General features: G+C 44.8%; 1 protein-coding gene across 1 annotated transcript in view; it reads left to right on the top strand.

Annotated features, from left to right (window-relative positions):
* The first annotated feature begins 1,067 nt into the window (after nucleotides 1–1,067).
* The window catches only part of GAD2 (glutamate decarboxylase 2), a 73,700-nt gene continuing 61,156 nt past the window's right edge, over nucleotides 1,068–13,611 (top strand). Inside the window, exons 1-7 of the mRNA XM_011371025.1 lie at nucleotides 1,068–1,269; nucleotides 1,990–2,049; nucleotides 2,228–2,377; nucleotides 3,405–3,638; nucleotides 8,295–8,385; nucleotides 8,927–9,039; nucleotides 13,142–13,257. Of these exons, the coding sequence (XP_011369327.1) occupies nucleotides 1,194–1,269; nucleotides 1,990–2,049; nucleotides 2,228–2,377; nucleotides 3,405–3,638; nucleotides 8,295–8,385; nucleotides 8,927–9,039; nucleotides 13,142–13,257 (840 nt within the window). The 5' untranslated portion in view covers nucleotides 1,068–1,193. The remainder of the gene's footprint in view (nucleotides 1,270–1,989; nucleotides 2,050–2,227; nucleotides 2,378–3,404; nucleotides 3,639–8,294; nucleotides 8,386–8,926; nucleotides 9,040–13,141; nucleotides 13,258–13,611) is intronic.

The following is a 13,611-nucleotide window of genomic DNA, read 5'->3' as shown; positions in this document are numbered from 1 at the left end:
CCTCCCACGCACACACTGATTCCTGTCACACATAAGAAGCGGCCTTTCCACGCCTCCGCAGGCCAAGGTCACCAAATGACCCAATCCCATCCCCCATCAGCCGTCATCCTGCCGACTCTAGCTCCTCTCCCTCAGCCCCTTCCAAGAAGTTTCCATTCGTTTATTTTCTCCCCAGCCCGAGGTCCTCGGTGATAGACTCCAGCATGGATTTTAATTGCCTCGATCAGCAGTCTTTCTCCCCAGCCGTCAGTCAGAGCCTGGACAGTGAGTCTGGCGACTGCACTCTTGGAAGCGCTGGACTGGTGCGCCCCCGGGGATCGCGCGGCTCAGTAGGCAGGCATTAGGCGCTACTAAGGAGCTGAAATGAGCCCATCAGTGCGTCGGTGCCCTTCCCCCGCAGTTCCTTCCCCCGCTGTCCCCTTCCCAAGCTCTCGAACTGCTCCTGATTCTGGTCCAGCCTCTCAGGCTCTCGAGGTCACAGCGACCTCGGTACTGTCTTGAAGGAGGGCGGCGCGGGAACCGCGCCTCCTTTCCGGCAGCCAGAGCCAGACCTCAAACAATACACCAGTTAATGCGTAATACAAGACACCTCTCAGCCACCCTTCCCGCCTCGCCAAGGTCTCTCTGGTCCACCCCTCTCTGAAGCCAGCGCTCGCTTGACCGCGTTAGCACCATGGACAGCGCACCCGGACCGGCGGGGGCTGCTGTCGCCCTTCCTCCTCGCTCTCTGCTTGGACTCGCCTGCACGCCTCCCACCCACTCGCTCTGACTCCAGCTCGTGCGCACTGCCTGCCTCGCACCCTCACGATTCGGCTCCCTCCCTCTCCCATTTTCCCCTCCGCCGCCCCCTCATCCGTCCTTATTGGGCTCCCTTGCCTTCAAAATCATTCCGGCGCTCTGCGCCTTCCCATCTCCTGGCTCTGAGGACCCTTACGGTCGCCTTTCATATTTAACCTCCACAGCTTTCAGAGAGCATTGCCACGTCTCAAAGCCCTAACTCCAATACAAACACACACGCAGACACGCACTTTTGCTGTCCCTGTGTGACACCCACCCTCGGCCGCGCGGCCGCGCGGGTCCCCGCGCGGTGCGGTCCTCCCGCCACCCACAGGCACGCGCGCGCAGGACTGAGCCGAGAGCAGCTCTCCGACACTTCGCACTCAGAGGCGACCTGCTCCAGTCTCGCAGCGCTGATGGCCTCTCCCGGCTCCGGCTTTTGGTCCTTTGGATCTGAAGATGGTTCTGGGGATCCCGAGAACCCCGGCACAGGTAGGAGGACCGGGACCTGCAGCAGGCGAGCTTTGCGCGTGGACTGGGGTTTGCGGGGCTAGGGAAGACGAAGGAGGTTTTCCACCTGCAACAGGAAACTTCGGTAGCTTCGCCCTGCTCTTGGGGTAGGTCACTGATGGTCCAAGAGACCAAAACCCCCACAGGTCCTTATCCCCTAGGAAGACCTCCCCGCAAAAATCCCGGGCCTTTCCCGCTGACGTCTGGGAGAGCCTTCCCATCAAAATCATCTCCTCGCCCCTGAATTCCGCGGGTCTGGGACACTGCCACCATCTTGGTGTATGGCCCCTGGAGAGGGACAGAGTCTCAATGGAGAAAGGAAAAATTGGAAAGGTGAAAATTTCCCCACCTCGACTTGGTCTAGAATGCTTTGTCTAGAAGGAGAACCTACGAGGAAAGGAACAAGCTCGGTGTCTAGGAAAACTCGCCCGAGAGAGGCAGGAAAGGGAGTTTGCCAGAATCGACTGGTACCTGGAAGGCAAGTGCAAGGGGCCGTGGTGTGAGCTTCTTCTTGGAAAATGAATCAGCGAGCGGGGCTGCCAGGCTCTCGAGCACCTCCCGCACCTGCCCGCGGTGCGGAGCCCAGACGGCCTCTTCCCCGACCCTAGGTTTATTGACGTCGTTCACATAGAAAGAAATTTCACACGTTCGTCTGCTGTTCTCGTTCTGCCTCTCTATCCTCCTGCCTGTCTTTACTTACAGCGAGAGCCTGGTGTCAGGTGGCCCAGAAGTTCACGGGCGGCATTGGAAACAAGCTGTGCGGTGAGTGCCTGTGCCCAGGGGAGGGAGGCGGACAGGGCCAGGTGCCTGGGGGCCCGCGGGGCAAAGCCACCTTCTCAGCTCCACGCCCCCAGCAGCGGAGCCGGGATAAGAGGGAACGAGGGAGCCCGGCCGCGCGGGCAGTGGCTGACCGAGGTCCGCGTTCCGTGTCCTTGCCCAGCTCTGCTCTACGGAGACGCCGAGAAGCCCGCGGAGAGCGGCGGGAGCGAGCCCCCGCGGGCCACGTCCCGGAAGGCCGCCTGTGCCTGCAACCAGAAGCCGTGCAGCTGCCCCAAAGCCGATATCAACTATGCATTTCTACACGCAACAGGTAAAGGCGCCTCGTGGGGCCGGGGGGAGCCCCTGCCTTTTGCTCTGCCCCGCCCACCGCGGCCAAGAGGGACCCGCACCATGAGCAGGACACCAGGAGCGAAGGTAGAGGGCGGAGGCGGACCTTCCGGGCATCTTCAGTGGAAAGTGAGATACGCCCGGCCTGCCCCCATGGTCCGAGTCCTGACCCCCGCTTCTGCGTGGTGCTGGGCCCCATCGTTCCAAGGGGGTCCGAGGGGCCGTGCACTCTAACCCCAAGGCCGCCCTCGGGGTTGCGGGGGCCGAGGAGCCTATGTGCGTGGAGCTCGAGGTCGGCTTTTTGGTACAGCTGAGGCCTCGGGTGGGACTTGGTTTCCTGTTCAGAATTGCTAAGACTTTCTAGGTCTTCCGATCGCACGAGTAATTTGTAGCTGCGATTTCACAGGAGAACGATTCCATTCACGCGAGACCTGTGCGCGGTTTTACTCCTTTAGGCTTACACATCTAGTCATCCAAACACGCGTGCGCACCACACACACACACAAACACACACACACACACACACGCGCGCACACACACACACACACACACATACACGAACACTAGCTTTAGAAATAGCGGGCCTTCATAATAAGCCAGAGATCCTAACGTTGCATGTTCCGCATTGCTGGGTTGCCCAAAGGCATTCCTCAACCATTTTTGATGTGGAGTATTTCCATAATCATTTAAGATAATTTGCTGAGAAATAACATTTAGGAAGAACCCCCTGTGAAATAAGTAAGTGGAGGTACACTCTGTTTTAAAAAGAAAGCAAACAATAAGTTATGGATTGAAATGCAAGAGTTCATTTGGGGTGGGAAGGAGAAATCCTAATTTTTCTCATTCATTCGTCTTTGAAAAATGCCTCCCTTTTAAAGAAAACGCTCTGAGTTTCCAGATTTTTAAAAAACATATAATCTCTCAGTTCAAAGAGAAATTGCCAGATCAAGATCTTGCCTGGATATTTCCATAGTAAAATTAAAACGTGGCATTTTGATTCCTTTCCTTAGACCTGCTGCCAGCCTGTGATGGAGAGAGGCCCACCTTGGCATTTCTGCAGGATGTTATGAATATTTTGCTTCAGTATGTGGTGAAAAGTTTCGATAGATCAACCAAAGTGATTGATTTCCATTACCCTAATGAGCTTCTTCAAGAGTATAATTGGGAATTGACAGACCAACCACAAAATTTGGAGGAAATTTTGATGCATTGCCAAACAACTCTAAAATATGCAATTAAAACAGGTATTGTCTCATCAGAAATAATAAAGCTCTTTTTTCTTTCACAATCTTTTTTTTCTATAAAATATTTTCTTTTTTATGGAGTTACTAACATTTTCAAATTTACAAAGTTATTTTCGCCATTTAAAAAATAGTCATTATTAGAATGACTCAAATGAAAACACCCTTTGTTATTAGTGTTAATGTTTCTGAAGTTGACAATATCAGAAACGTTAATTATAAATCGTCAGATTTTACATTGCACGTATTTGGCCATGGGGATTAACCACTGATGTAGAAGCAACTATTTGTCAGCAGAGGCCAGTAGAAAGGACCCAAAATGGAGAAAGAAAGGGAATGTGGAAATGAATGCTCAAAAAACATGATCCAAAAAAAAAGCCCAAATACTAATGTAGTCCTGATCATTTCTTTGGCATAGAAATGGTCAGAAATTGGACAAACCATTTTATATAATTATTGAACCAGACAGATAATATTTTGGCATTGTCTCAAATGGCCAAGACTTCAGATTTGAACTCCAAGTTGTCTCCATTTTCAAAGAAATGTACACAGAAGAAAACACAATACAAACTATCCTAACAATTCAGCCATGTATACAAGGATGATGTATGCTTCAGAGCTAATCTGTATACAAGATAAGAATTTAAAAGGGGGGTTAGGGAATCAGATATCCTTAGGGGCAGATTTTTCATCATATTTGGTATTTTTGCTTTTTCACAGTATTCTATTTCACATACTCTATTCATTTTATAGTTCCAGGTGTGTCAATTATGTGGGTGCATTCTAAGCCTTCATTTTATCTACACAAAGTCTGCTATTCATCTTCCAGGTCATGATTACCTCTTCCTTTTCTACATTGTCTCTAATCATCCCGATACATGATGCAACACTTCATTAAAGCAATAAAAATATGTATGACTAAATTTTCGGGGGAAAGAGAAAGACCTTGTGGATCTAAATTGATTTGTGGCTAATTGATTTGGATCTAAACTTGATCAGTATCATTCTAATCAACACCAAACATTTTAAGAATGTTTGCTATGTGGCTTTCGCTCTTTCTATTTTGTGTTTTTGTTTTTGCACATTCTTTATACGAACAGAGAGGAAAGCTATGCATAGAAGAAAACTTGGGAAATCGATGTACTGAATTATTAATAAGTATCCACTTTTGTGAGACTATGGACTTAGAATTGGATATATAGGGAAAGGAATTTGACTTAATTTCTATCAAATTCAGTCTGTGCAATATGATTTTTGAAGGCTTATTAGATATCATTCTCAATTATGTTCACAGAGAATCCACAAGATGTATATATTAGGCATGAAAGATGTTTTTCCTCACAGCTTTTCGTTTATCTGTAGGCACAAACCTGAAAATGCTTTTAATTCATTTTTGTTTGACCCTTTCACCTAACCTAATATTTAAATGTTAATAGTAAATTGCTACCTATTATTTGTATTGCGACCAAACCAAAAAGAATCTATACAAATATTTTTACATCTTCATCCTTAAAAGCTGATGGTGTCTTAAAGACAAATTAAAGAGTTAAGATAATGGGTATTGCTATTCTGTGTTCCATTTAGTATCAGGAAAAAGTGGGCCAACTTAATACTTAGATTTTTTGTCAAAATGCTTGTAAAACTGTTGGTCAAGTGTAGCTCTAATGCATTGTATATAGAGTTTCTGGGAAAATATGATTGATTAAGTTGAATTTCTAAACAAGGTATAACAATAGTAATTCAATATCAATGTTATCTGTAACATACATAGTCTGGTCTTCCACCCTACCCTCAAATAGCTTTCAAAGAAATAATAGTCATCTTCTCTTTTCGACTGGCAAGTTTATAGGTTTTAATGCTATAACTCGTGTTTGACAACTAGTACTATTTAGGGTCTGTCAAGTAGTTACCATCTCTGCTACCGTCAGGCATTTAATGCTTCTTTTATAAAATGCATGTTATCACCTGCTTTCTACTGAGAGTCCTTAACCTAATTTCCCCTTGGACTCAAGCCTAGATAAGAGAGAGGAGCAGTGGAGAGATACATTAAAATGAAGTCTTCATGTATTGTTAAAATTGCCTCTGCAAGAAATGTTGGAACAGAAAACTGAAAATCGCAGAGAAAGAATTCTGGAATAATTAGCGTTTGCGGGAGGAGAGAGGTGTGCCATTAGATTTGGTGGTGATGGTGGTGGTTGGGGGTTGGAGGGGTCGATGTTGTCTTGACCCTTTTAAACCCAACCATCAGGCAAAGGAACTGAAGCGTCAATAAATGAGGCATCCTTGGGTGTGTGTTGCCGGTACATAGAGAGCAGTTTGGACGACTTCGGGCTCCTCCCCAAATGATTGTAGACACCCGTGTCAGAGGTACCCAGGGCTGGCTGTTCGCAGTCTGCGCATCCTTGCCGCCTCATTTGATAATCTGCAGGAAGCGTTCCAGAGGTGTGAGCGGCTCTAATCTCACGTTTCAAACTCTCTGTCGCCCTGGCTGAGCGGGCTACGCGTGGCCACCCGATTCCTGGCGCGCAGCCTCGAAGCACAGGGCCGGGTAGGGGCGGAGGCAGCGGCAGCTGGATGCCAGAGCTGCTGGGGCAGCTGGCAGGCTCCAAGACAGGTCTTTCACATCCTTCCTCTCAGAGAGCCCTGCCTAGATTCACCTGCAGCCTGTAGGGGTCATGCAAAGAGAGCAAATATAATATTTCTGCAGAAACCAAGAGATCATGTTGTTCTGACCCATCAAACTATCTTCCTCTGTATTTTCACTTCATTATCAGTGAATGAAAAATTTGAGGCAGGAGAAAGTCAGGTGAAATGGGAGACCAAGGTCAAAAAAAAAAAAAAAAAATAGAGAAGGGCCCAGGTCATTGACGCAACAAACTTACTTCCATAATTTCCCAAAGGCAGTCAAGGCGGGTGGGGGTGGAAGCGCTGGGTTGGCTTTCTGATATCCTGGACCACGACACACATCTTGGCATCCCTCTGGATTTTATGCAGAGGTTTTCATGCCCAATTCCCCACAGAGTTAAATAGTGCATGATAATAGACACCAGACTCGTCTAGAAAAATGCATATGAATTGGGAGCTTAGATTAATGGATAGATTTGCTAATCCTTATTAATTTCCTCGCTTTAAAGAAATGGCTTAGGGAAAGAAATGCAGGGGCAACGGGAGGGAGAAGACCGCTATGATTTCAGCTGTGAGCGCTAATGAAATGGGCAGTCAATGAGGCAGAGAGGAGTGGAGGGTTGCTCCAGACGGCGGGGGCAGCAAAGAAGGCTTTTTCACTTCCCTGGATGCATAAACTGACAGGGTCGGCATCAGAGGACCTGGAAAAGAGCAAAAAAGACCGAAGGGCACTGTGCAAGGCCATAGGAAGGTAAAACAATGGCAGGGAATGGAGAGAGCACCGCACAAAACTCAATCTCTTTGAAATGTGCTCTTTCCTTTCCCAGCCCCTATCTTTTCTCAGCGTCTAATTGTGTAGCCACATGCCAGGGGCTGATAAGAGAGCACTCCCGGTCCTAGAGATAAGCTCCGTGTTGACTTTTGTCTCTGCTTTTCCCATTGCCTCCCTTTATCTTGTTTTGCCCATGCTGGCATGAGAGACTATCACATCCCCAGGCTTCAGACAGGTGTCCAGTAAGTGGCAGATGCCTTTTTATCAGATGCTATATCCATAATTGTTTATCTTCCCAAATTTTTGCTGCTAAGCAAATCGCAGATTTATAGATAGGCTTTTATGGGGCAAGAGAAGGAAATGGAATTCTAATGAGATACTTACCATCACATTTTAAATAATAGCCTCTGGAGTATTTGGATGTCAACCCCTTTTGAGAGTCCAAGAGACATCCAGAAATTAATTAGATAAGCCTTGCTAATGGACTGATCAGTCCATTGATGATATCTTCATGTATCTTGTTGACAAGACAGTGATGCTGACTGTATTCAGCTTTTTAAAAAAATCACAACTAAGGAGTTCTGTTGTTTATAATTAAATATTTGGAAAGAAAAGAATTGACAAGAATTGCGTTTGTCCATGCCATCTTTAGACAATCATCACCTTTTCAATACAGGGCAAATCATTCAACTGAGTGTCCTATTTTCTCATTTTTGCCTTGTCTTTTGTAATCATCAGCCATTTGTCACTGATATTATTATGAATGTTGGCATGCCTGGAGGATGTCATGGAATGACCGATTTCCACAACAGCTTCAACAAAAAAGGATTTTTAACAGCATGAGTGTAAACAAGAATAGCTTATCTTTGAATATGTTTGGATTGCACTAGCCTTTTAGTTTGCAAATATATTAAAAGAATGCTAGGAAATTAACGAGCGTCCACATTGCAAACCACATTTGTTATTTTTATAGTAAATGTTCAAAGGAAGATTTTTAGAGTGTTTTAAGAAATACCAAAACACAAAATAGTCTCTCTTGCTAAAGAAAATGCTCTTGTGTGTGTGTGTGTGCACGCGCGTGTGTGTGTGTGTGTGCGCGCGTGTGTGTGTGTGTGTGTGCATGCGTGCGTGTGGGTTTCTGAATATGCATTTCCTAATACTGAGGGATCTTTCAAGGTTCTTTAGCTAGAGAAATTGTGTGTTTGAGAGGCATTTATTTTCTAATGGAGACAGCCCTGATTCTGGTATTCCATTTAATTCAGGACACCCCAGATATTTCAATCAACTCTCCACTGGGCTGGATATGGTGGGATTAGCGGCAGACTGGCTGACATCGACAGCAAACACTAACATGTAAGTGTGTTTTTTGTGTAATCCAGGATAATGATTAGTGAGATTCCATAGTCTTTATTCTACCTCTCCTGTGAAAATCTCTTTTATTAAGTAGCCCCTAAAATAGAGATATGGACTTCAGAAGTATATGGGTGTTCATTCTATCTTAATAGAAATAGTCCTGATGTAACTTTCATGCAAAGTTATACTACATTTTTTAAATGTAAAAGAGTATTCTTTGCATTTTGGGTTCATAATTATGTATACTGTAAAAGAGAAATGAGACCAGATGTTGTCTTTTAAATAGTGTTACTCAGCAATGTTCTTTATTCAATATGATAAATGACCCTTGTACAGTAAGCCAATAATTGAAGCTCTTGACTTTACAAATATAGAAAAATGAGCAAACCTTTTAGGAGGCATCATTTTCTCTCTGCTTAATGCTATACTCATAACAGTTGCAAATGTAGTGTTTGAGAAAGGAAATAGTTCTATAGATATTGAAATGGTGAATTATGTTTTTTAGTTACATACATAAAATGTGACCATTACTACATTTCAGGTTCACCTATGAAATTGCTCCAGTATTTGTGCTTTTGGAATATGTCACGCTAAAGAAAATGAGAGAAATCATTGGCTGGCCTGGGGGCTCTGGCGATGGGATATTTTCTCCTGGTATATGATATTTCGACTTTCTTTGTGTTTTTTCCTTCTGATGTGCAATGCCCTATTATGAACCTAGGAAAGATTAACAATCTAGTTCGTATTTCTGTTTAGGTTAATAGGCTGTATGTTGATCAAAAGAATGAGTGTGATTAAGTACACATGACCATTAGCTCTACCTCCAAGCCAACTAACTACCCCATGCTTGAACATTAGTTATTTGTATTCAAAAGGAGCATAAACAGAGATGATATTTACCCAGTAGTTCTACTGGGATCCTACATACAAGATGTATGGATCATGCAGAACAAAAGAGTAAAGATTCCTAAAAGAGAATTCACTCTCGGATGCTCTTCCCAGAATTAGAGAAAGGAAAAGGAAAGCCTCTTTGAATAAAGTATTTATTCTCTGTTTGAGGGTGCATAACAAGGCAGGTCTACTTAATAGAGCCTATGTACCTTGCCGCTTTCCAGCAATAAGCAGAGAAGCTGATCGAGGAGGGCAGAGAATGCCTCGGGAGACAATTTCTTAGAGCTAAAAAAGAGAGTGATGATTTCTTTAAGAATTTTCTCATTCCCTCTCTTCTTTGTCATGCCACTCAGTCTTTTCTAAGCTGCCTCGTATCATCAGCCATTGAATTGTGAGCTCCTTTGCTTGCACCTGAATCAACCTGGAACAAAAAGCCCTGGCCCTGATTCCCAGGTCTGTGTGTGACCTTGGTTTGTGGCAAAGGAGAAATAGAAATTAGGAAGGCAGTGGGAAGAGAGTGTCTCTAAAGAAACCTAGTGTGCAGATCATCCCCTAATCAGTGGCAGGAAGGAGGTCATCATAATGGGCTGGGGGCTCCCCTAGCACTCAGTACACTAAGCCAGAGCCACACCTACCATTGTGTCAGGCCTAGCAAAGGCCACATTGTGATCTCTCTTCAGAAAACCTACAAAGACAAGCGGATGATGAGGGAGAGAGAAAATAAAGAAAAGGTGAAAAGAAAAAATGATAAACGAGCGACAGTGGCCTCGAGGCCAAGGCTTAAATCAAGCAGCTTTTACCTACAAGTTCAGATCTGCTATTTTAGTTTACGTTTTTAAAGATATAGCACTTTTTTTTTTTTCAGGTGCTAAAGGAAAACGTGTTAGTTAAATGGAAGGGAAAATTAGCCTTTTCTTTTTAAGTCATTGAACACCAGCTGTGAGGAATTTTAAGCTAGCCTCTATTTGGTAGGAAACTTAGTTTTCCTCTGGAAAACCATTCCCTCCTGAGGGAACTTTGTCATCATTGCCTGGAACTGAAGCTCTTAAGGTATTTTTCATGAGGAATGAGTAGAGTTCAGGAATCAGCATCATTCTTACCTTCATACTTCTTCTCTCAGGTTGGTTGTATGATTGAGCTGTCCCCGAGGGAGCCAAGAGTGTCCTGGGCTCTCTTTTAATGGTTCTCCAGGAGTCGGGAGAGAACAGCTGCTCCTGTCGACCCCAAAAAGTTGACTAAAGGGGCTTGGGACGGGCCTAATTTACCTGGCTGGTCTTGGAACCCACCTGCCCCAGAAAACACACACCAAGAGAAAGCAGCCTCTTTGGCAGTTCTGCTAAGCCAGGTATAGATTTAGGGCTTGCCCTGCCACCCTCATCAATGACAGGAAATGGTCAAGAGAAGGGGTAGACAAGACTTAACTTGATCATGGGTCTTCTTCCTTAGATTCTCAAGACCCATATTCTCTCACCCCAAGATGGAATCCACAGATGTCATTCTACAGTGTAACGTAGACATTGCAAAGTGGGGAGGAGACAGGAGAAAAGTCCATTGGCAACCTGTTTCTTCTCTGCTCTCCACAGACATTACAGAGGAGAGATGGACTGTAGCATTTTTACTTGCTAATGAATACCTTTCTAAGGGTAAAGAGTCTTACAATTTGAAGAATGGGGAGAGGAGAAATCATGCATCTTATGTGCCTGAGATCTAAAAGTCCCATTGCCTGGGACTAAGCACAAAGAGTTAGGTCTGTGGCTCGAATATATAGCTCAGCTCAGTTTGCCTTACACCTCCATCCACATTCGGAGGCTTCATGAATCATGGAAAGTCCTTTGGGACTTCTAGAAGAAATCCGTTTATGTGACATCACCTACACCTGATAGCCAGAGAGAACTGAGCGCTCCTTGCTGCTCAGTAAGTCATGAAGGGCTGAGAGGAAAAGAAAAGAGGCTTGGCTTAGTCACAAGCCTTTTTCTAACAAGATTTTCAGAACGGTTCAGGGTTTGCTTTTGCATCCTTTCTGTGGAAAATTCATGGGGAAAAAAGAGCACACAGGGCTTACGCATCTGTCTTCCTGTCTGTGTCGCACAAAACAGTCTGCTCTGTCCAGAGGCCCAGAGGCCCAGAAGCCTCTTCATCCCTGTCAGGGCTGCTGAACCCTTAGACAGAGAACGGCTAAAGTGCAAAATGAAGAGCGGGAAGGCAGAAGCTTCTTGGATAAGTGTCCTGTGAAACGCACTTTCTTTGTGTACATCTTCCCCTTTTTCTTCTGTCCTCCTTTCTCCCTGGCCTTTCTGAGAAGGACAGTGAAGGCAGCGGTTCTCGTCAGGAGAATTTTGCCCTCGATCTTGCCCCCCAGGGAACATTTGGCAATGTCCGGAGGCATTTTTGGTTGTCACACTGGGAGAGCATAGTGTTATTGGCATCTGGTGGGTAGAGGCCAGGGATGCTGCTAAACACTCCATGATGCACAGAACAGCCCTTCACAAGGAATTATCCAGCCCAAAATATCATTAAGTGGCAAGATTGAGAAGTATAAGCTTTTAGACAGACTTTTATTGTTTATTTATTTAGTTAGTTTTATTTTTCAATTACAGTTGACATTCAGTATTATTTTATATTAGTTCCAGGTGTACAGCATAGTGCTTAGACACTGATATAAATTATGAAGCAATCCCCCCAATTAGTCTAGTATACAGTGAGACTTTTAGACACAGTTTCTGCTCAAAGCAGGTCTGACCTGGATTCTGCTTATCCCAAGTCTCTGGAGTCCAGAAGAGGTAGGAATCGTCCTTATTCTGCCTGATGACAGAGCCAGGATCTGGGTGACGAATGCTCTGTGTCAGGCTGCCTGCTTGCGTCAGAGCCCAGGACCCATGAGGCAAGGGTTATGGCCTCGGGTGGGCCATTCAACTAGGCATAAGACCCCTTTTGCTCCTCAGCTACCAGAAGGAAAGGGAACTCAGCACTCATGTGATGGCATGTTCTTCTTTGGATGGGAGGAGAGACAGTCCCTTCACTCTGCCCCAAGATCTCACAGCTTCCATGCCAGTATATCATTTGCATGCACAACAATCTGTCTTTTTCATGGGTAGCAAAAATTCTAACCTTTCCAACAATCCTGGGGAAAAACTCACTCTTCATTGCTTGTCAAATGAGACTCTAGTTATAAGGCATAAATCTTATGGTATGAAATCCTTGACAATCTTAGGATGACTCAGGAAAAAGATATTCAATATGGACTTAAAATTCCATTAGTTGTGTGTTTTTTCTGTAATTGCAAAATAAGATTTTATTAACCATTACAATTATATTTCGATAATGTCATTGAGAGGGAAGAATCTTTTCAGGCAAATTAAGAGATGAGTATGATGAGATGGGATTGAATGTTTATCCTCATTCTGTAAGAATTGTTGATTTATAGTTCACATCATTAATGGCAACTGATTTGTCTCAGTTTAAGTACAAGGCATTGCATGAACTGAAATGAAAATAAATAAGACTTCTCCATCAGGACATCAGTAGGAAAGACCACATTTACAAGCTGGGAAGGAAGGCAACAATTTCTCAGTTTTTAAAAGGCTCTTTAAAGAGCTCCCAGCAAAATCAGAATCTATCGCATCTCTCGTTGGTAACAGAGATGAGTGTGGAGGGGGAGCATCCATCCTATGGTTCTGCCCAGTGTTTCTTTTTCTGGACCATCTCAGCTAGTGCCTTAGGATCAAGTTCAAAGGATAGGCAATAAGAACGTCTTCTCCTGTGTCCAAGGAGGACTCTAGACCAGTGGCAATAGGAATGTGGCTTGCATATGTAATAATGTTGGTAATGGCTGGAAAAGGTAACTGTGTGTTGCTGTGCACTCTAGGTGGCGCCATATCCAACATGTATGCCATGCTGATTGCGCGCTTTAAGATGTTCCCAGAAGTCAAGGAGAAAGGAATGGCCGCCGTCCCCAGGCTCATTGCCTTCACGTCTGAGCATGTACGTGTCTCTGTTCTTCCTGTGTAATGCCTGAGTTGAAAGAATGATATTTGGAAATGCTTTATCTCCCCCACCACCCGCCAGAGGTTCTCAGTCTTTCTTGTTTGAAAATTCTAAACAGATAGTCTACCCTCATGGTGCCTTGAACCGTTTAATGTTAACCTTTGGCAGACTTAACCAGAAGTTTTATCATTGTAGAGAAATGGCACAGTGGTCTGTCATATCTGATCTCTGGGCCAGATCTGTCTCAGCCAATACAGGCTCCTACTTACCACCAAGCTGCTGGCCAGGCAGGACCCTAAGAGCTTGAGTCTTCCTTGTTGAATGCTAGGATATAGTACTTCATATTCCTTT

Source organism: Pteropus vampyrus, unplaced genomic scaffold, assembly GCF_000151845.1.
Source record: "Pteropus vampyrus isolate Shadow unplaced genomic scaffold, Pvam_2.0 Scaffold180, whole genome shotgun sequence".
Classification (NCBI taxonomy): Eukaryota; Metazoa; Chordata; class Mammalia; order Chiroptera; family Pteropodidae; genus Pteropus; species Pteropus vampyrus.
Note: the sequence above shows the minus strand (reverse complement) of the source record. Positions and strands in the feature narration are given on the sequence as shown.